The sequence below is a fragment of the Poeciliopsis prolifica genome, unplaced genomic scaffold (assembly GCF_027474105.1).
Source record: "Poeciliopsis prolifica strain line A6 unplaced genomic scaffold, Auburn_PproV2 SCAFFOLD047, whole genome shotgun sequence".
Taxonomy (NCBI): Eukaryota; Metazoa; Chordata; class Actinopteri; order Cyprinodontiformes; family Poeciliidae; genus Poeciliopsis; species Poeciliopsis prolifica.
In genome coordinates this window covers 2,009,380-2,032,598 of record NW_026562422.1, presented here as the reverse complement: position 1 = coordinate 2,032,598, position 23,219 = coordinate 2,009,380, and the positions used below count along the sequence as shown (strand labels likewise).

At 40.1% G+C, this 23,219-nt stretch overlaps 2 protein-coding genes across 4 annotated transcripts in view; both read left to right on the top strand.

The window, feature by feature from the left end:
* The window catches only part of exoc3l4 (exocyst complex component 3-like 4), a 28,642-nt gene extending 20,476 nt beyond the window's left edge, over nt 1-8,166 (top strand). For all 3 annotated transcript variants that reach the window (XM_055057308.1, XM_055057309.1, XM_055057310.1), the window contains 5 exons: nt 689-812; nt 1,297-1,419; nt 2,981-3,133; nt 3,831-3,952; nt 5,865-8,166. In XM_055057308.1, coding sequence (XP_054913283.1) covers nt 689-812; nt 1,297-1,419; nt 2,981-3,133; nt 3,831-3,952; nt 5,865-6,084 — 742 coding nt within the window. In that variant the 3' untranslated portion in view covers nt 6,085-8,166. The remainder of the gene's footprint in view (nt 1-688; nt 813-1,296; nt 1,420-2,980; nt 3,134-3,830; nt 3,953-5,864) is intronic.
* A 6,782-nt stretch (nt 8,167-14,948) lies between these two features.
* On the top strand, nt 14,949-21,711 carry tnfaip2b (tumor necrosis factor, alpha-induced protein 2b). Its single transcript, XM_055057311.1, has 12 exons — nt 14,949-15,062; nt 15,419-15,667; nt 15,759-16,413; nt 17,503-17,614; nt 18,100-18,222; nt 18,711-18,805; nt 18,886-18,969; nt 19,055-19,181; nt 19,269-19,391; nt 19,489-19,644; nt 20,669-20,790; nt 21,326-21,711. The coding sequence occupies exons 2-12, from the start codon at nt 15,490-15,492 to the stop codon at nt 21,474-21,476; spliced, it is 1,926 nt and encodes a 641-aa protein (XP_054913286.1). The 5' UTR covers nt 14,949-15,062; nt 15,419-15,489; the 3' UTR covers nt 21,477-21,711.
* The last annotated feature ends 1,508 nt before the right edge of the window (nt 21,712-23,219 follow it).

The following is a 23,219-nucleotide window of genomic DNA, read 5'->3' as shown; positions in this document are numbered from 1 at the left end:
TCCATTCAGATCAAACATGCTTTATTAATCCCAAAGAGAAATTAAATGTCGTAACTCAAACATTTTTTCAGAACGCAGAGCTGCAGGGTTCCAGAAGAATGTGCTGGTTCTCACTGAGATTCCAGCTCAGTGAGAACCCAACAATCACAAACTTCTTAATGCGAATTTATGTTACAGCTGCAGGATGTACATCTGATAAAATATATATTTTTTACATATTTGTTGAAGCTGTCACCAGGTTGTATGGTATGAGACAGATCGAGAAAACGAGCCCTTCTGCCTTCTCCCAGTGCTAACTGGAGAAGGCCAGGAGGCGGGTCTTAGAGCTGTTAATCACCGTCTCACGTGGCGCTACACGCAGCTTTAAAGGCATTTCCTTGATAAACGAACATGTTTATTCGTGTGTGGGTTATAATGATGGGATTATAACCCATTGTTATGGGATCACTCATTACTTCTTCAGAAACAGCACCGGAATCAGAGATTTGAAAACCGCCGAACGTCCTGAAAAAGACGACTGGTTCTGTTCTGCACCGCTTCTTGTTTCTCTATCGCATCAAATTCTGCTGAAATCCATCGAGGTTTGCAGCTCCAACGTGACAAAAACGTGAAAGCTTTCAGCGGGTAGGAGCACGGCCTCGAAGTCACACCAAAGCCGACGTTTCCTTTCGTTTCCTATTGTCGACAGGGAACACATGGCAGGGTACCAGGTCAGCTGTCCGCACGAAGTGGAAGCCTTCAAACGAGAGGTCAAAGGGCTCATCGTCAGGCTGATGGAGGTTTTGGAGGAGAAGTTTAAAGAGGATGTCAAGGTAATGCAATCTGGTGTTTTCAAATACTATAGAGGCTTTAATAGCCAAACTCCCAGTTCCTGTTTTCATCCGTTCACTTCCTCCTAAAGCCCAGTTGCTTCTGTTGTGGTTTTTTTGACACGAGGAACTGAAAACGAGATCTTTACCTCCTTGTCAAAGTTACTGCTTAGATTTCTAGAAATGAGGCACTTAGCAGAAACACACAAGTTGAGCCATCAGAAAATGTCCCCAGAAGGGGAATATCTTTATATTTTTTTTTTTTTTTTTTTTTACGTCTGAATTGTTGCTGAATTTTCAGTCATTATGACTATATTACAATAATCTGTACTGAGGGCAAATCTTTTTGAATACTAAGCAAATTCTCCTGTCTTGTCTTGTCGTATCAAACTTTTGTTCTGGAAATATTAAAAAAAGAAATAAATGAACTCAGGATCCAACACTGACATTTTCTTCCTTTTTGTGGGATTTCTTGTTTCTTTTCCAGCCCTTCCTCAGGAGGATGATGACGAGGAAGTGGCTCACCAACGACGACGACTTCAAACAACTTGACGGCCGGATACAGCGGCTCTCCTGTCACTGCGACGCCATGAGGCCTCCGCACGTACAGGTGACGAGGATTTGACTAGGCCCCAAAAAATGTTTGATTTTATGGATCTGATTCCATCCTGTGCACAGAGCATGAAAGCTGGACCAAAATAAGTCGTAATTGTACGGTTATACCTCTGGTCAGAGAGATAATAACTAAATAATACTATTCAGCATTTTGTTTACAATAGCTTTATTGACTTAATGGGTTTAAAATAGAAGTCCCACTTTTACAAATACTCATGTAACCATTTCTCTCACCACTTCTTTCTCTTATTTGTTTGCAAAGAGCCAAACTAATAAGAGAGAGAACGTTTTTACTATTTTGGATCCAGTAGTTTACACACATTTCAAGCCTTGGGGGTTTCTCGCAATAGTTTGCTGGAATCATGGCCCATTCCTCCAGGCAGAACTGGGTCAATCCTGCAAAAAACACAGAATCCTACCAAATATTTTGGCCCAGTTCAGTGCAGATAGCACCCGAGTGCGCTTGAAATAACAGAAAACTAACTCACAAATAACTTTTCAGCAAGACATGAAGATGAGCTCAAGTCAATAATTCCTCACTATTGATGAAAATGTGCTATTTTCAGTGTCAGATTATTTCACTTATAACATTGGTATAACGCCTTATGGCATATGTGAAATAATCTTCCAGTGGGACTAGCACTTTTTGAAAATCTTTTTTTATTAATATCAAGTAATTACTGACTTCAAACAAGCTCCTAAAAGTCACTTGTAAGTTAGCTTTGTCATATTTCAAGGGTAGGAAGATGTTTGCATGACAAAGTGGACCAAATTTCATTTTTTTGCAGTGAACAGAGACGGGTTTGTCGTCTAGTTTTTCCCAGATACGTTTCTGTGAGGCGGAGTTTAAAACTGAGTGATGGACACTCCAACACTCTGACTTCGGTTGCTCTTGGTGCTCGTTGGTCATTCTTTTGGAAGACTTTGAGATACAACGGGACAGAACAGGACCCGCGCTTTAGCTTCGCCTTCCTTGTAGCTCTGTTGATCTCAAACGTGGCCTTGTACTTTACAGTTGGTGTTCGCAGGGTTGTGTCCCATATTCTTCTCTTAAATCTGATGATGGATGTCGTGATGTCCCTCTGAAGGTCTTTGTCTCTGAGTGCATTTGCAAACTGCAATCTTGCTTTCTATTTTTAGTTTTCTTGTGAGAAAGCAGCCTGTCAACCCATGTCCTGTCTGTCCTGGACATGTTTCGATGTCGGTCTGGTTTGAAATATCAGCTTTTAGTTCTATTTGGGGGATTCCTGTCTTGGAAAGCTTATATAATACATGTGATGGTAATCCCCGGGATAGATAAAGTCTTTCCCTGAAAGACAGAAAAGGAAACGCTGAATACCTTTTTCATCGGTCATCTTGGACATTTCAGTGAATTGTTTTGGTCTGGTGTGGCGGCCAGCAGACCAACAGAGGAGACTGATGAATTGGTGGAAGCTTAAGTGGAAGGTCACATAATTTAATGGCTTCAAATCATGCAATACAGACACACCTAGCATCCTGCGTTTCCTTTTCTGCGCATCCTGTTATGATAATCCATCACTCTCTCTGCTGGACAGGAGTTTGCGAGCCGACTGCATTACCATGTGGTGAAGGAATACATCGGGCAGCTGATGAAGAATAACTACTCGTGCAAGAACCGGAAGCACGAGAAGGCGGCAGCCAAGATCAACGAACAGTGGAACAAGCTCAGCGATCTGTTTGATGACATGGTAAAGAGGAAATCTGAAATAATCTTGATAAGCATTAAACTCACACTATTTAGTTGGGATGGAGTTGCTATGAAAACAACAAACAAGTCATAAACTTAGAACTAGCTCTCACCTCGTTCCTAACTTATGAACACTATAAGTACAAAATTGACTACAATTTCTGAATACTCTACCCTCCTCTTTGTAATACTGAGATACATATCGGTGATATTTACTGCCGAACTAGCAAAATTAGCTTAGCTATTAGAGTCACCTGCCTATGAAAGTGGCGCGGATCACTTTGGTTCAGGCTTTTAGGAACGTGTTGTTCCAGCATTCTGGGAAATGTAGGCTTCAGCTCTCACGATTAGCTAAACACAGTGAGAGGCATCAACTAACTCACTCTCTCTTTGGTTACCTAGCAACAACTGGTTGAGTAACGTGTGCAGCAGCAGTTTCAGTTTTCACCACTGTGCGTCGCAGCTGCTTAAAAATAAAACGACAACAGGAAAGTCCGTGCTGCCCTTACGCAGCATTCCAGATGTCTAAAACAAGAACTGATCAATAATTGTCGATGCTTACTGATACAAAACGCTTATATTATGACATGATTTTCAGCCGTATGGTTCTACCCTACGTTTGGACCAGCCCATAGCAGTACAAAAAAAAAAGCCCCATAACACCGTAAGCAGAACCTGTTCTTGTGTTTCTCCTGTAGAAGTCTAACCATGAGTGGCTCCACCACGTAGGACACGACCTGAGCACCATCATCGGACAAAGCAACAAGGCCGACATCAAGAGCCACCTGCAGCCTCTGGTGGAGCATTACCCAGACTTCGGGTATGACGGCGTGATGATGTCATCACGGTGTTTTATTATTCACAAACTCAGATTATTGCAGGTGTGTCATTGTTTGCAAAGAGGCGTGATGGTGAAGATATGATGGAGTAGAGAAGTAGTTGTGCTGATGTGGTTCACTGGTACACACATAGTTGCTACTTGATCAATTTATTTAATAAATCTGTTTAAAAAAATAAAAATGGAATGCCTCTTAAGAGTTGGTTCTTGTTCTTTTGTTTTGGGTCCCCCTCCACCCCCCCTTGTTTTTTTCCCCCACATTTACATCCAGGTGGTTTTTCAGGGAAATTCTTGCTTGGAAAGATAATGAACTGACATCATCCAAACGTTGTTGAATGTTGACCTTCAGAGTCTTGGAACCCTTTAAGGATAGACGTTAGCATCGTGCTAAAGGTCATTCCATGATATTTTCCCTGCCTACTGTCTCCAGGCTAACTTTGGAACGCTCCAATGAGAGAATCCAGCCTGAGCTGCTGCTTTGCTTTGGTTTCCCTTTGTGCCACTCATGATGATTACATGGCTGCTACTTTCCCTTTCTAATCCCCTTGGAAGCATTTTTGCTTGAATTTGTTCAGTAAATAACAACATTGTGGAACCTGTTCGGTGTGTCGGTAAACCTGATTTTAGATTTAAACACTTGTTGAACGTTGGAAATACCAGATTCTATTATTATCCTGACACCAAACCTCCAGGAGGGAAAAACCATTTCCTTCCTTTCCACAGGAAGAAAAACAGAACTGGTAGATGATTAGCTCCAATTAATCACAAGACAAAACAAAAAAAAGCATAATAACGACGTGAAGCGATGGGATGTTTGCGTGCAGCCGCTCTGAGTCGGCTGACGGAGGGTTTTCTATCCACCCACCTCGTTCATCCACCCAGTTTATGATAAACTGGACGATCCTCTCAAAGCGAAACATTCTTAAAGGTTATTGCATCATGTGCTCCATGTCTGTGTTGAAAATATGTGGTTTTGCTGTCAAAAGAAGTGAGAAAAAAAAACCAAAAAACACAGAAGACATTGCAGGAGAGATGGAGCTTCCTCTTTATGGCCGTGTGAGGACAGATTAATAATGTGATGCTTAGAGACGAGACAAACACAAAAACTTGGAAAAATATGCCTAAAAAGCAGGATTATTTTACTGGGATGATTCAGAAAGATTGTTATGTTATGATGGAAAACTTCCATCTGGGTTCATCCTGGTGAATGAAACACAGAGCAACACAAATTATTGAGCACTGAAGGTCAGCTGGCTGAAAGCAACCACTACTCTGTTCCTTCACTTATGAGGAATGAATCAACTTGTATTTTTTGAATTACCTAATAAGTACGGCCATTAAAAATCAACTTTTTGAGCTTTATGTCATGTTATAATATTACTTCATCAAAAACATAACCAACTCAACTCCTTCAGACTAGCCAGCAGCAATTAGTAAACACTGCTCATCTGCTGGACTTGTTAGATGAGCCACTCTCAGTGCATCTCTGGTAAAAACGTTCTTAAAGGGTTTATAAAGGAGCCATCTTATTCAGCCATCTTGACTTCATGAAGGCGGAGTTTCTTAAAGAGACAGAGACCTGATTTCAAGACTGTCTTTTCTGTCTTTTAAGTCATATTTCATATACAGAACATTTTTACAAAAACTGAAGGTAAAATAGTCAGATGACTGTTCTATAAAATATTATGTAGCTGGAAAAACACACACTTTAATGTCTAAAAGGGTAGAACATTAGACGGTAATATTTAAACTGTTGGACAAGCTATTTTACGTTGTATCAAATGGAGATAATATTAACACAATGTGAGGAGTGTGGTTACTTTTGCCATATACTGTATGATGTGTTTATGTGTGGTTTAATGTACTTGTGTGTGTTTTTGTCATCCACCTGCAGCAAGAAACATCTGGTTGCGGTTCTTTACTTCAGGGGCCTCTACAGGGGCCGCGAGCACCACCTCATCCTGCAGAAACTCACCGCGCTCAGAAAGGAAGTGGGCAGCGGCAACGCTGACAGAGGCCGAGTTTTATTTGGGGACATGCAGGTGACAGCCAACACCGACTGCCTGTCCAACCTGCCTGTCTTCTGTCTCAGCTTCCTGCGAACACACAGCTAAGAAGGAACTTCGCAGGAAAGCGGTCGCAGGAAACGCCATGTTGCAATTTTTCTCGGGTTGTGCGATTCTGGATCGGTCCGGTTTGGTCCGCGAGTTACGGTACATACACAACAGAACTTTTATGTTCCTCCCTCTGCATTACAGAGTTCAGACGTTTAACAATGAGCATGTCAACAGTCGCATTCAGCAAAGCAACACTGCCGAGAAATCCACTAAAGCACACAAGATTGATGCTTTTAGCTAAACCTATAGACTATAGACTATAGATGGGTTTGTACCATCATATTTGATTTTTAAAAATAATGTTTCCTGCTCTGGAAAGCATCACAGTGAGTTAGAGTCACATATCGGTTAAGTTCATGAAGAGTAGGATTAATTTACAAAGCAAAAAGCCCACAAAAATATGCAATAAATCAATTCAGCTAAAATAAAAATGAGCAAAAAGGTTAAACATAAAGACAAGAACAAGAAAATTGTCAAAAACTTTGTCTAAAAGTGTAAAATTGTAAAATTTAATCATGTCAAATCTAATTTTTGAGCTTTGCATCGTGTTATGAGATCATTCTCTCATCAAAACAAACCTGGAGAGTCGCCCTGATTCTTTCCTGCATGTTTGAGAAATGATTTAATCTCCATGGCAACCATTCATTCATGCAAAATGACTGGGTGGGCATAGCTCCGCCTTCAAGACCAAGCTCCTCCTCGACTCAGTTCCTTCAGACTAGCCAGCAGCAATTAGCAAACCCTGCTCATCTGCTGAGCTCATTATAGGAGCCACATCTCAGAGCAAAGCTATAGAAACATTGACAAAGATAGAGGAACCATGTTGTGATGACTTTCTGAGTTTCAGAAAGAGCAGGAGCTTTTAAAGAGACAGAAGCCCAATTTCAGGGTGTTAAATTAGAAAGTCATATTAGACAAAAATGTACAGCTTTTTTATAACAACTGAAGCTAACATAGTTACTTGATCGTGCTATAAAATGTGCCTGGAAAATACAGAATATTGCCTCTTTGATATCAATGAAAAGTTTTTTCATAGAGATATCCAGGAGATTTCATCCAGATTGTTGGATTTTTGTGACTGATGACCACATACCATTTACATATAATTATGTAATGGTAATTATGCTGTGGGAGAAATAAAATTAACCTTCTCCTGACTGATACCTTCATCCAATAAGATTGTTTTGATCTTTTCCACCTCTGTGAAAACTATGGCCTTACCTAAACAACAAATTCTGCCAGAATTTTAGAGGATTTAGAACTTTAAGGAATGTCAGGTACGACTGTAATTACTCCATGAATAAAGTAAAAGTCAGAAAGTATTTCTAGAAAATATAAGCTCAACAGTTTTTGTCAAACTTATGTCAATGCAAACTTTTTATATTTGTTTGTAAATCAGTTGATAAGACATAATGTGTCTCGCATTAAAGTTGGAAAGCATTTTGAAATAGATTTATTGTGATCTAAGATTATTACATTTGCAGAATTGTAACCGGGGTGTTTATTCTTTTGGGAGCCACTGTAGATGCGTTGAGTGTCGTAACGATGGTTCAGGTAAATCTGCAGATGAATAGTTTCTCTCCTCACATTTTTTTGTTGTTAAAAATAATATAGAGAACTGGAAAACCCACTGAAGGAATGCGTTCAGAAGCAAAGATCATCTTCTTTTAAATAAAGCATTTTTATCAATTCTGGGTTTTGTTTTGTTTGGGTCTTTTTTCCCAAACTAGTTAACTCAAATTCTTCAGGTTTGGTGTCATCCCCTCGCCTGTCAGAATGTGTGAGTAGAACATGATGCTGAACTGCGGAGGATGCTTTCTCATTGCCATGACAACAATAAGCACTTTACTCCAGAGCCATATTCACCAGATCTCACTGACTCAGACAATCGTGTTCAATAATTTAGGATCTGGACTTTGATGGGGCTCGTTTGTCAGATTAAAAAACACTTTTCTTTGTCACATCACTGTATCTGACATGCATTTCTTGTTGGTGGTCTGCTGGAATATTGTGGTATGAAATGTTGTGTTTTCATGAATTGTAAGCAGAAAAACCATGAACAGATATAAATGCTTGAAAACAAAAGTCTGTGTTTAATTCATGTACGTGTTTCGCTCAGGTACCTGATGTGCTGAAAAAAATAGATTTTTTCAATTAATGGTCTCACTTCTTGATTATAACTGGATATCGACACAAAGGACCAAAAATGTTCCCATGTTAAAGTGCAACAGCAAAAACTGCCTTAATGATATTGCATGAGTAATATGGCTTCATATTAGTCATGTCAGCCATAATAGAAACAAACTTTGTGATGCTAACGGTGCGGCTATTTATCAGCTGGACGGAGGGAGCAGAGGTCAGAGGTCAGAGACCTACAGAATAATCAGAGGAAGTTATTCTGTTTGAATAAAGAAACTCAGGCAAACTTATCTTGGAACTTCAATATCGTCAGTCAAGTCAAGTTTATTTGTACAGAACATTTCACCACCAGGCAGTTTAAAGGGCTTCACGTCATAGAAACATAATGCAGTGAGCTATTAGGAAACAATTGCTCACTGTAAAATATCAGCTTTTTTTTCTCCAGATTTTTTTCTCCTGAAAAAAAACATTGAGGATTTTCAGATTTCTCTGCACATCTGAAAAACCCAAACGCCACATTGTCATCATTTCACCACAGAAGTAAAAACCTAATCATTTATGTAGCGATAAGAACATTTTCTGCAAATACTATATGTTCTACACAGTGCAGCCGCAGAATTTAAATGTTGTCTAAGAATGCCAAGCAGCTGCGGCTCTGGGTTCAGAAAGTAAACCTCTTTTCACTGCTTTCACTTCTGTCTACATTCAGACGGTCAGATGTTGGGACGTCATGAGAGAAAAAAAAAAATCAACTTTAAAAAAAAAAATATTACGAGTTACAAAAAGAGAACGGCTGCTTCCTCTTTTTATCGTAAAAAAGATTCCTGCAGGTTGTGCTATGTCAGGTGAAAATGGCTATTTCATAAACCAAAAAATAGCATGTTGATTAATTTACATTTATTTTGCATCAATCAGGCTGTTGTTTAAACAAAGTCCATAATTGCTTAATGCACCAGAGAAATAAAACAGGATATTTAATGTTAACATCTTAGAGAGAAACCAGAAAGAAAAGCTAAATTTGAAGAAACATGGAACAATATGTCTTGGTGATGAAAATCAGGTTTCCTTTCTCTTTTATTTTCCATCTTCTTGCAGCAGAGATTGTTCTGCTCTGTGAACTTCAGAAAGACTCAGACTTGTGAGTTTTTACCTGCTACTCAAAGAAGTGATCACGGTTAAATTGTTAAAGCTTTTTATTTCAGTTGTTTTCAGCATCTTTGCTCATTATTTGCATCATTCAAAAAACTCCATTAAATCTTCATTTCTAAACTTAACCCTCTCAGGCTCAAATTACTTGAAAAGACTGTGTAAGTTGTTGCAAATCTGCAACACTTGCCTGGAGAGGGTTAAGATTCAGAAATTACTTTAAATGATGTTTTTAAGTAGCCATTTTATAAGTAAGTGACGCATCAGTTGAAGATCTGACTTTTATTTTTTCTTTTTGTGTCTCTTTCAGAAATTGACCCATTTCTCTGTAAACTCCACATCCTCTGCTGTGTCTTCATGCATTCTGCTGTTGAGACATTTTGGAACGATTTCTGTTAAAAGCATATTTTTCCTCCAACTATTTCAGGTTGTAGGAAATACAGCCTGAAATAGTTGAATTTCAGGTTGCAAAATCCACACAACTTTTTGCAAGAATTGTGGTTGTAAGAGACTCTTGCAAAAAGCTTTGTTAATGGAATGAAGGCACATGACTTTGAGACTATGTGTGATTGGATTGACTTGTTTTATCCGCCGAAGTATCTTTAGGTTATATTTATTAAGAATTTCCTCTATAGAAATAAACTGAATTGAATTTTTTCAAAAATTTTCTCGAACCAAAATGCTCTGAGACTCAGGCACCATTTTGGTCTCAAAAATGAAATAACAGACACACACACACACATACACACCTCATTCATGGCCCAGTTTTTTATCTGGGCCATGAAAAACTGCCATAAGGTGTGACGTCAGGCTTTTACAAGCTTTTGTTGACATTTGAGCTAAATGGAAGCTGGAGATTTGATGAAGGATGTATTTTGAGGTGACGCCCAAAATAGATTGCTTCCTTGTGTCATGAACAAAAACAATCCAGCCAAACCAGTAAGCATATCAGGAAGAGAACCCTGGATCTCCTGAGAGCAGCTTCACAGATAACAGATAAATGATTACACACAAACAGAACCAGCATGGAAACATGACATGGAAATGATGGTTCTGTTTGCCGGAAGTGGTGTAGGATGGCGCCGTGGGCCGTCCTAAACATCCATCCTAAACATCCATCCTATACATCCATCCTTCACATCCATCCTACACATCCATCCTACACATCCATCCTATACATCCATCCTTCACATCCATCCTACACATCCATCCTACACATCCATCCTACACATCCATCCTACACATCCATCCTACACATCCATCCTACACATCCATCCTTCACATCCATCCTTCACATCCATCCTACACATCCATCCTACATCCATCCTATACATCCATCCTCACATCCATCCTACACATCCATCCTATACATCCATCCTACATCCTTCACATCCATCCTAAACATCCATCCATCCATCCTTCACATCCATCCTACACATCCATCCTACACATCCATCCTATACATCCATCCTTCACATCCATCCACATCCATCCTACACATCCATCCTACACATCCATCCTACACATCCATCCTACACATCCATCCTACACATCCATCCTACACATCCATCCTACACATCCATCCTACACATCCATCCTACACATCCATCCTTCACATCCATCCTACACATCCATCCTACACATCCATCCTACACATCCATCCTACACATCCATCCTAACATCCATCCTACACATCCATCCTATACATCCATCCTACACATCCATCCTACACATCCATCCTTCACATCCATCCTACACATCCATCCTACACATCCATCCTACACATCCATCCTACACATCTATCCTTCACATCCATCCTACACATCCATTAGCCCTGAAAATCTCTATCAATATAAATTAAACTGATTGTTTGAGATGCTTCAACAGACACTCTTCAAACTAAGCAGTGTGAGCCACATGTCCCATCAGGAGCATTGAGCTCCTCTGGCCAGATGTGGTCGGTGTGGCCCCCGGTCCTAATGCTGCAGTTTGACGTCATATCTTGGTCTTCTGTGTTGTGTTGTTTGCGTGTTAGGCTGCTGTGTTTTATTCTATTCTATTTAATCTTACCTTTTCATTTCCAATGTTTATTGATCTTGCGCAGCACTCTGGTCAGCTTTTATTCAACATGTTATATTAATAAAACTGACACTATTGTTGTTGGGTTTTTTTTCCCCAGACGTCGATATTCAAATACATTGAAGTTTTTGTCTGCAATGCAGGAAGATGGGAAACAGTTTAAGGCCAAGTAGTTTTAATATAGAAGGAAACAGATTCAGACTTTAAATACTCAGTGGTTCAAACTCATTTACAGAATCTTTTCTCCCCAAGTAATGAACCTACATCTGAAATCCTGTTTCTCATTCTGCACTGGAGAGAGAGACGTGAAACAGCACAGATTCCTTCTGGGTCTTTCTTTGGCTGCTATTTACAGATGTGAACTGAGTGCGTTAGAGGGATTATAGAAAATTGCTGTGTGTGTGTGAGCTGAAATATAATTTAACTCCTCCAGCTGATGCCAGATGTCTGTGCAGCTGGTTTTGTTTTCTCCCTGCTGGAAACTTGTCAGGCACCACGAAGCATCAGCATTGTGCTCCTCCATGTTAACCGTTTCAGTTCCAGAAATCAGATTCTCATAAGAGGTCAGTGGTTCTGCAGTTAGAACAGATCAGACTGAACATGCCTGCTCGTTCTCGGAAAAATGACTAAACTCTTCCTCGTTTTCATCAATCACCAATCTCTGCTTGGTATCTTTATTTTTGATTTTTTTTTTTCGTGATCAGAATGATAACTCCTCAAATCAGTGATCACAAAAGTGCAACTTAATCGTGATTATCAATCTACTTAATTGTATTTATGTGTCAAAAGTTCTACTAACAGTCTATTTTTTTTTCTGGAGGAATAAATTGTACTTGTTGGTGAGGATTAACTGCATATTTCATGAAAAGGAAAGCCATGAATGTAGAATCAAAATATATTTTATATTGATTTGATATTTTAAAGGGGCGGTATTATGTAACATCGACTTTACTGAGCTACTCATCACACTAGAATGTTATTCCCTCGTCTAACACATACCTGGAGTGTTGCTTTGATTTGCAAAACCCTTTCATCTCCATGGCAACCATTCAGCTGTGCAAAACGCCTGGGTGGACGTAGCTCCGCCTTCAAGGCACAGCTCCTCCTCAGAGCTGCAGTTTCCCAGCTTCCCAGCTTCAACCTTTCAGAGCAGCCCTCCTCCACTCAGCTCCTTCAGACTAGCCAGCAGCAATTAGCAACAGCTGGTGGAACCGCGCATCAGCTGAGCTCATTATAGGAGCTACTGCTCAGTGCAATGCTGGTAAAAACGTTGTTGAAGGGTGAATAGAGGAGCCATGTTGAGATGACTTAATGAAAGTGAAGCTTCAAAAAGAGCTTTTTGATTTTTTTAAAAGAGACAACTAGTCTTAGCATCCTTGGCAGACTATCAAGAAGAAGCTGTAGCTCAGCAGAGCGCAGCGCTAAAACCCGCCACCTGGCTCTGATTGGTTGTTTCGAGTTAGCGCTGGAAGAAGGCAGAGAAGCAGAAAAGCACTTCATGATGGAGGATAGGCCGGCGAGGTGGAGGTGAGGTAAGATTCCTGTTTCCTCCAATCTGGACGGTTTTATGTTGACAGTATTTAAGGGCCGAACGTCTCTCCTCTATTGGAGCCAATCTGGTGACAGACCTGACCTGACCTCAGCACACCGCTGCATCACTTTGGTCAACTCTTCCTCATTTTCATCAGGATATCATCACCTTTCTAAAATAATGGCCTTGGTCATCATTTATTTGATTTGATTTTTTCTGCCTAACTTTTCTTTTTGTGCCTAATAATCTTTTGTAAATACAAAGGGGAGGGTGTCTTTTTTTTCTTTGTTTTGGGGGGTCAGAATAATGTTTGTCAAAAAAAAAAAAGTGGCAAAGGCCATAACTTTAGGAAGATAATGTTATGAAATGTCCTCCATTTTTCCTAATTCTGCAGAAAAACAAAATCAGAGCCAAAGTCCACTGAGTGTTTGTCTGCACTAGAAAACCACCAGACCTTTACTTGTGGTTTTTGGAGTTAACTCCCGAATGTTTTTGTTTGACATCAAAAATATAGAATCTATGCTGTTTGTGCTTATTGGAAAAATGTAAGTGTAAAAAAACCTAACTTAATCTGAGTAAGTTTTTTCATGCAGATTAAATAATCCCAGAAGAGGAACATAAATGTTAGTCTGAGGGGGAAAAAAAGCAGAAAAAAAAGTTAATCTATAACTAAACTGAGACCTTTGCTTTTAGTTTTTTCCTCCTCACGGTTTTCAGCGATGTGGCCGATTTAGTTCTCCAAGAGCCAAAACAGCTGCTGACAGTTTGGTGACATGTTTGGGTTGGAGGTTTTCAAAAGGTCTGGTGTTTCACATGTATGGTAGATCAGAACCTGAGAACAACAAATATTAACCGACTGCAACAGGTAACACTCACATTTAAAGAAGTGATTTATAACAGTAAGGTTATGTTGTAACTATGGAGTGAAGCATTTTTTTCAATCATTGTCTAGCAAATAATCAAATAATGATAAATCATTCCTAGAGTTTGAGTGAGGCAACCTTTGCAGCTCACTATTCAGGCTTGATGAAACAAAACTTTTATTTTGGTACCTAGAGGAAAATCTAATGTTACTTAAGATGTGAAAAATTCTCATTCTTCATCACAATCAGGGAGAGAAGCACGTCCAGCTGCTGGATTCAGTTTTTCCCAACAGAAAACTGTAGAGGCTCATACATGACATGCCTCCAAATGACTGTTTTTTTTTTCCTCTCAAATGTTGTATTGCAACACAAGACATTTTTATGATGAAGAGAATTAGTGGCTTACAGTTTGGAGCAGCATGGGAAGATTGCACTATAATCCCTGCAACACTGCATGCATTATTTTTCTCAAGGAGATTGTCCTGTGCTCCCATTTCTACTTCAGGTTTTTGTTGTTGTTGTTCTCTGCAGTCAGAGAACACAGTCATGTTGATGACATGACAAATCATTTCACTGTTTCATCCGTACGCAGCGACACAAGGACATGTCATTCTGAGACACTCACATCTTCACATATGTGCTGGTGAGAGATGAACCCAGGATGCTGTTTCGCTGTTTGTCTGAATGGTTTCGAGAAATGCGCCAAAATGACTGAGAAAAACAAGTAATTAGTTCAACAGAGAGACAGATAGATAAGACACAATGAGCTCCAAATTAGTAACTTGGGTATCATCAGCCCCCTCTGGTGTACACCAGGGTAGTATCTGTTCACTGTCTTTACACTGTGCACACTACAAGTGGGGGCCGTTGGCTAGTGTTTTATTTAGTTATTTAATTTGTTTGTTTGTTTGTTTATCCTGGTACCCCCTGTGGTGCTCAGCCCTGATTAGAAAGTCACACTGGTCACCAAAGTTCGCTCAACAGCTTCAGCTTCAGTAAAGCGTTTCATCAGAGCGTGAAGCAGCGTTCCTCTCTGAAAGAGGCCCGCATTGCCTCAGCGCTGGGGTTTATAAAAAGCCTGTGTGTGTGAGTTTGTAGGCCGCGCAAAGGGGTGTCTGGACTTTCCACAACAAATCACTTTTTACATGGGAGGAGCCAGCTGAGCTAAAAGAGACCAGCTGAAGTGTCAGAGGCAGAGCAGCGGCTGCAGGACCCGGGTGAGTAACATCCTCTGAAGGAGGATTCATGCACATTAACTTTGTCACTCCGTTCAGGTTCCACATTGATGTCTAACTAGATCTGTTTCCTAAAGTGTTCAAGGTTTGATCCAACATGTACTCTTAATGGTCTGGTTCTCTCGTTTGTATTTCAGCAGCCATTCAACGTCATTTGAGAAGCTGTTTAGATTTTTGAGATGAATGTAACACCAACATAACAAGCATGTTAAAATCTTTAGACGTTAAAAAGCATACAAAGATGATTAAACACAAGCTAATGCAAACTTTGAAGTCTTCTTCTTATATATTTATTTACACTAACTGACTTTTTTGTTTGTTTGTTTTCTTTTTTTTAGCTTTTGTGGTCGTTTTGGTCTTTTTTTCTCTCTCTTCCCGGACGAGGATTCGGACCGAACCAAACTTCACAATGCGAGTTTGCTCGACTCCAGAAAACCACCGCCTGAACAACGTTCTGAATCAAGGAGGCAGATGGATTAGAGGAAAATTGAAGAACATAAAGAGACCGTCCAACCCTCAGGGGGGCGTCAACACTTCCCCAGTTACAGAGGAGCCTCCATCATCTGAGGAGGTAGACTCCCTCGTTGGTAAGTCAGTTCAAGTTTTCACACTAACCGTCAGCCTTCAAAATCTCTAGTTCAGTAAAAGAAACGTTTCTTCTCTCTTCATTGTCTTTAGAAACTCTGACCTTCGAGCAGCTTCTTGAGGAAAGCTTGTACAAGGCCAGCCTTGTGCTGATCAACAGAGAGAATCAACTGTTGGGGAAGGAAACAAACAATGAAGTGCAGAAACATCACGCAGAAGAGATGGAAAGGCTTTCTGCAGAACGTAGAGCGCTGGAAAAAAAAATACAACAGACTCTGCAGCAGAGCCTGTCTCTGAGGCTCCAAGAGGTGGCCAGTGAGAGCGCGGTCCAGGCCCTGACGGCCTTAAAATCTGCTGTGAAGGCCATCTACCACAGAGAGGTGCAGGACCTGCAGAGGAAGCAGCAGAAGAGTCGGACTCTGAGCAACTGGAAGAAGCTCCATGACTCAACTCTTCATGATTTGGTAGAGAGCCGAATGGACCAGCCCTCGGTGGCCCCTGCAGGCCAACCCGGGCAATCGTCCATCCAGCTGGACGTCCAGGGCATGGGGAGGCAGATGAAGGACGACCTGCTCTTGGTGGTCAACGTGCTGAAGAGCTGCTACCCACCGGAGGCAAACATCTGTCAGTTTTACGCTCGAATGTATCACCAAAACCTGAGCGCCAGACTCAGGAAGATTGTGGACTTTGTTCTGGATGATAAAGACTGTGCTTTCATCCTGCGCTGGGTCAATGAGTATTACCCAGGGTAAGGCATCATCTCCATTTCCCTTTAAAACACTTATTCTGCACATATACACTGTTGAAACACTTCTCTGGGAATAGATTATGAGTATTTGGGCTGGAAAGCAGACCGACGTTTTCCTCTGGATAATTGGCGTTCTTTGGGGAGTTTGACTCGATATGGCAGTTTTAAAACGTTCTGAACCCAGACATTCAGTGACCACTTCTGACAGGCTTCATTGCCGGTACCACGATCAGTGTGTGAATGATTGAATGTAGTGGGAGGCATCTGGGGACTAGACAAGTTCAGACCATTTTATGAAAAGTTTATTGATATCAGTAACTTTGTTCATGTGAAACACCTTCCTCTTTACTGTGTAGGATCCCCACTAGCAACTCTGCCATCGTTAAAAACACATCATCCTTAAAAGCTTCCTTTTAAAAACTGACTTCTGCTCAACTTTTATAAGAGTTAATGGTGGACAGATCCACGCTTTCATTTTATAGTCTAACTGCACATGTTTTCAAACCATTATTTCAATTAGTTATGATGATTTATTAATTTATTTTTTATTTTTTTGCTTAAAGCAAATGAAAACATGACATTTAGAATTTAGAAATTAATTCAGACAGCCCAAAATGTGCATATTTTAATATATGAATGTGATAAATATGTTTAATACCTGCTTAAAAGTTATTTTCAAAAGGGACTTATTATCAGACAAATGAGGCTTATTGAAATGCATGTTCCAAATGATTAAATGTAAATCATAGCCTCAAAGGTATGTTAAAACATTTTTTTTAAATGCTGCTTTTAACTCATAAAATTGCACAAAAAACACAAACCAGACAAACAAATGAACAGCAAACATGTTTGTTCACCATGCCAGCTCAACACACACACCCTGCAGTTGTTTCAGAGTGTGTGCAATATGGCAGTTGGCATAATCATGCAGAACTGTGCAGCTGAACCAGTTTATGTCAGCTATAGCATCCATTTGTTCTTGTTTCTGAAGGTTGACACGAAATAAAAGACAGAAGTCAGTCTTAATTTGATCTAAAGGTCTTGTATTCCTCCCAGTAAATTTCTCGGTATGTTTTGTCTCTGTTTCAGAATCCTTAAGAAGCCAGAACTGGCCAGTGAAATTGATTCAGCAGCTCTGGGACAACTGCTGCCTGCAGACTCAATGGACAGCCTGGAGGAGCAGTACCTGACCACAAAGGAGGTAACGCAGTCATACAAGTGATAATAATGACAATAATAATAAACTGTCATGGATAGTGTACCATGTCACCATTCAAGCTCTTGTTTCTGTCAGTTAATTCGTTTCTTGACAAGTTAGAAAAATGAATAAGTCAAATAAATACGTTTTCTACAAAAACATTTGTTTAAATTAACCAGGCTGATTGAGAATCTGTTCAATTATTGATACTTCATTTGTTAGAACCAATTAAAGCCGTTCAAATATTTCAGTCAGTTTGATTAGAAAAGGGCTCTTGGCGACTGCTTTTTATTTTATTGCGTGAAAAAACCTAATTATGATGCAACTGTAGTCGTGACATCATTGGTTGCTCTCTCTAATTTATGATCGAGTTTAAACTATTTAAATTAAAGGTTCAAAATGTCACTTTTTTGCATGTGCGACACAAATTTCAGCTCTGTGTGGAAAGCTGCACATGGTAACCGTGTAACCTGTTTGTGTTTGTTCAGAGTGAGCTGTCAGTGTACTTGAACAACGCTCTGGAGGAAGAAAGGAGGAAATTGACAAAAGGAGAGCAACCGCCGACAGAGGACGGCTGCTTCACCAGTCCTCTGGCCGTCGACGTCATTCCGGTAACTACAAGCCGGCTTCACCACGTTACTAAGGAAATCATTAACCAGGAAGTTTCACTTATTAACAGATCAAACACTCATAATTCCTTCTTCCAAATGAGACACTGACATGTAAACAATGCTTTTGGATCATGATGACATCAATAAAACATTGTTCAGAGTGAATAGTGGCCAAAAGGTAGTTCTGTAGCCGTTTGGTTTGTGTAATGTCAGATTGTTGCATCTGATGCATCTGATGTGTTTTGATTATTTTGATTATGGCGTTTGACAAAATGTAATGTTTATTGCTTGTTGCACAATAGGTGGCTGTTGATTGGCTGACATGTTGACATTCAGGTCAACATGTCAGTATGTACAGAAACATACAGGTCACTGTATGTTTTCATAATAAAAAGAACTTTAAACGTTCTTGTTGCTGAAATGTTTTATACAAATAAACTCGACTTGACCTGTGCTGATAAGTGTGCTCTACCTGTTTCTGTCTTCAGATCATTAATGGCATGGTTGGAATGGCAGAAACAGTCACAGGGAGCCGGCAAAAGGCCCAGAGGATAACAGGCCAACTCACCCACATGCTGCAGAGGTAACACAGCACCTTCTCTACTCCCCCCAGCTGAAACGTGAACAATGGCAACAAAAACTCATCCGAACTGACTCCTGCAGGTTTAAAGCTTTCCAAGATGACATCATCAAGCAGAACAGAAAACCACACGTCAAAGCTACCCTAGGCTGTGTGGAACAGTTCAGGTGTGTTTCTGATCCACCAAAAGACGAGACGAGTTACCATTCAGAGCTTCTCCACTCAGCTGCGGGTTGGTTTCTGTCTCTACAGGGACATCCTCCAGAGGAAAAGCCATTTGTTCCCAGATGATGTGCAGAAAAACTGTTTGACTGTCCTGTCCAACATGAGGCAATCCGCCTGTACCTACTTATTAAGCTCCGTGCACAAGTCCCTCAAGGTAAGGACTGTTTTCATAAAGACTGAAACAGCGTTTTCATTTTGTCTGTGTCACTCTATTTTAAGTCGTCTGTTTAATCCCAACCAGCCACAGTACCAGAAGCTGGGAACCGGAGACTGGCTGAAGAAGAAGAGTGTGTTTGAGATGCTGCTGAGCAGCTTGGAAAACAGCATCCAGGAGCTGGAGGGCTTGGATCTGTCCTGTTACCAGGTAACACCCTCCTGACTCCAGCACACAGTTCATACTCACCCATTTGTTTTTGCTTTTTGGTATTGGAAGGACTGAAATGTTCTTTTATTGTTTTTAGGGGGTGATTGGTGATCTTCACCAGGAAGTGACACAACAATATGTGAAGAGGCTCCTGAGAGGAGAAGTCAAGCTGAAGGACAGAGAGCATCAGCAGAGGGCCTTCGACACCGTGATGGACAACGCTGAGAGTTTACACAAGCTTTTCACCAGCATGGTGAGATGTGGTCAACACATAGCATGAGCCTAGACTGGACTGGACTTATACCTGTCTCAAAACTCAAGATTATTAACTTGGTCATAGCTGATGACTATGACTGAGCTAACCCAGCGGAAGGACTCCAACATATTGTCTGGAGATAATAATGATAATCTCTTCAAATATTAGGGTTCAGTTTTTCCATTGTAAGACGGACCAAAATGTGAAGTTTTGCCCTCTGACCCAAAGACTAGAACGTTAACATTTTCCACTGAAGAACGCTGACGACTCAGAACATCACAGGAGACAGAAGCTGGAATGAAAAGGGTTTTTTTGTGTGCTGCTTTTATGTAATTTCAAATTAATATCACATTAATATATTGATTTAAAAAAACTATTTTCTGAGCTACTAAAGAACATGGATGTTCTCTATGACTGCTTTAAAAAAGATAGAGCGCACACACAGAGGTCAGAGAGGTCAGAGGAGCAGGAAGCAGGAAGCATTAAATATTTTCCCGAGAAAAACAGGAAAGGAAAGAGTGAAGCAGCTGCTTATTCAGTTCTCGGAAAAGCAGAGGCGAGAAATTTAACTGAACTCATATCAGCAGTGAATGTAGCACACTAGCACTTTAGCTTAAAAACAGATTCATTATTGTTCTGAATTCATCAGAGCAAAAGTTACCGTCAACCTTTTTTTTTTTATCAATATTTTAACCATTTGACCATCAACAGTAATTGATATTTTGCATTGCTAAATTAAAATCTCAGGACTGTGAAGATGCCAATTTCACCTCATAAACACCTGATGAACTAAATGCAACAAACCTCAAAAACCATAACGCTGAATATTCTGACTGAGATCAAACTGAATGATGAACAACACAGACTACATAACTTACTGTTGCTGCATTTGAGTTTTATAAAATCTTGCTAAACAAACAAGAACAGTGAGATAAATATGAAATTTCTCATATCAATGCAGTGTAAAAATGAAAGATGTCACCCACTACCTCCAGCTAACTTCAGCTTGGTGTCTTTCCAGGGATCCCAGGAGGAATGGCTGAAGGAAATCCTGACCAGCATGGCAGAAGTACTGAAACTCCAAGACGTCCCTGCCCTGCAAATGCAAATAGTGTCACTGGGACACACTTACCCCGACCTGAGGTAAAACTCACACCAGTTTCTTTTTTTTCTTTTTTTTGTTCCAGAGGTTCTGGCCTAAGAGATAAAGAAAACTATGTTGTAAACAACAACAGAATGTTGTTTAAGTCAAACCACTTTGATGGGGGATAAAGCTATTCTGAGAAGGACAGGAAGTGAACTCTGGCAGACGACTCCGTATCTCTGATGTTTCCTGAGAGCAGCTGCTGCTTTTGGACCCCAGAGGATACTCTGTGCTTTTAGGCAGAATATTAGAATATTTGCTGAAATATATATATATATTCCATTCGCAAATGGAATAGACAACAGGTGGAAATTATTTTCATATTTATTTCATTCATTCAGACCTAGGATGTGTTATTTGAGTGTTCCCTTTATTTTTTTGAGCAGTGTTTATATATAAGTATATATATTATGCTATTATGTGGCATAACAGCTTGTCTGGAGGATTAAAGAATCTTCTGGACATATACCGCTCTGATAAGCAGTCCGTCATTTAAAAAAAATCTTTTCATCCCCTTCCTTTTTTCATCCGCAGTGAGAAACACGTCTCGGCTTTGCTCAAGCTCAAGTCAAACATCTCCAGGGAGGACAGGCACAGGGTCAAGGCGACTCTTTCAGACACCCGCGACAAATCCAGCGCCGGCGTCGAGTTTCGTCCTTTTTTCTCTAAAGTAGTAGTCAGATAAACTGCCCTCCTTTCTTCTGCTAGTTATTTAAGTGTTAAGTGGTGGAGAACTGTGACATACAGCAGCTTTGATATGTTTTGTGAATGCTCTTTTCAGTAAGCTTGTGTGGCAGTACGTCACAAATCAGTCAGTTTGTTTCTTCTCGGAGTCACGTCATGAGTTTCTGAGGGCGACAAAAAAAGTGTGTGTCTGCTTGTTTTTGTAAATAAATAAAGCAATATTTTTTTTAATCAAATTTGTGTTAAACATGTTTCTTTTTTTCTTTTTCAAAAACACTTTATTTGTCCAAAAGGGAAATAACATTTTGGTGTAAGTTACATCATCAAAGTCATGTGGTCTTGGATGGTGGCGCTGTAGGCTGGAAAGATCTGCTGTAGCAGTCAGTCTCGCAGTAAATCTAAAGAAGCCTCTGACTGATGACTGATGCTGTTTGACGGTGTGGTGGCTGTCACCACATGCTAACGGCTAAACATCCACCCAGCAGAGACGATGCTTCACAGTAACATGCCTGAGATGAAACCATCAGCTGTTAGGAAGCTCTGCTGATCCACATCATTTGATCTTGCTGCTCCTCTTTAAAACTCTGTCTGGTCAGGAAGCCGTGCAGAGAGACGTTGGAGTAGGGGATTTGATCCATGTCCACAATGACAAATGAAAGAGATGATTTGAACTTTCCTGTTCCTGCTCTGACTTAATCAGGTCTTAAGTCAACAGTCGCATTCTGTTGACTTTCTAATAGCTTGAAGATTCCTATTAAACGTCTCTGGGATTTGGGGGTCACAGTTCAGGTGTTATTTGTGCTTTTGGGATGCTGATTGGATGCACCCAGTTGTAAAAACACACCTTGTTGCCATGGCTACACATCATAATTGTCCAAAAGTAAGAAGAATGAAAGAGAGCAAAAATCCTCCAAAACCATTTGGAATGGTTGAAAAGTGTAACAACTCAACCAACTAAATAATGAACGAAAGTCTCCCAGATGAAAAACACAGATCCTCCACCATGCTTTTATTCCACTAACAGAAACTGGAAATGTTCGATCGAGACACATTTTTTGATTTTTCTTTGGGGATGAACAATTTCTTGTTTTCAAGTGAAAAGTTTTCTTCGACTCATGGAACACGACACGAATAGAATAGTTCAGTTTTAACACTAGAACCCTGATTTTATTGACTTTGACATGATGCATTAATCTCCAAATACATGTTTGAGACACACCAGTCAGACACGCCATCAACGCCACAAACACAAATTTCACCACAAACGTTGCATCAGGACATAAAAGAAAACGCCCCCCTTCATTTGCTCCCATGACCAAAGGCCAACACAACGCCCCGTTGGGAGGAAATGGAAAAAAACATCAATGACTAAGCAACAACAAGTGCAAAAACTCTTAATCACAAATACCATGTGTAAGCAATGACTCACTCACAAACATTGTTGTCAAAAACTCTATAAACCATTTCTTAAGTTAACTGAGGACTCATGCATGCATGTTAACCCAGGCATTTTCAACATTTCCTTAAGCTCTTTTTAAAACTTTTATTTTATTTTACTCAAAGGAATTACAGCACATATGGAGTGGTGCAAAGACTTGTCTTTCCCTTGCTTAAGAGAACGACGGGATCGTAATCACAGACAGCTGTATGTGGAAAGATTTCACACTGCGTCACATGGGAGAGTCGCACTCTGTCTACTTTCTAATATCAAACAGATTATTCTGAAAACCTGAGAACTGGAAGA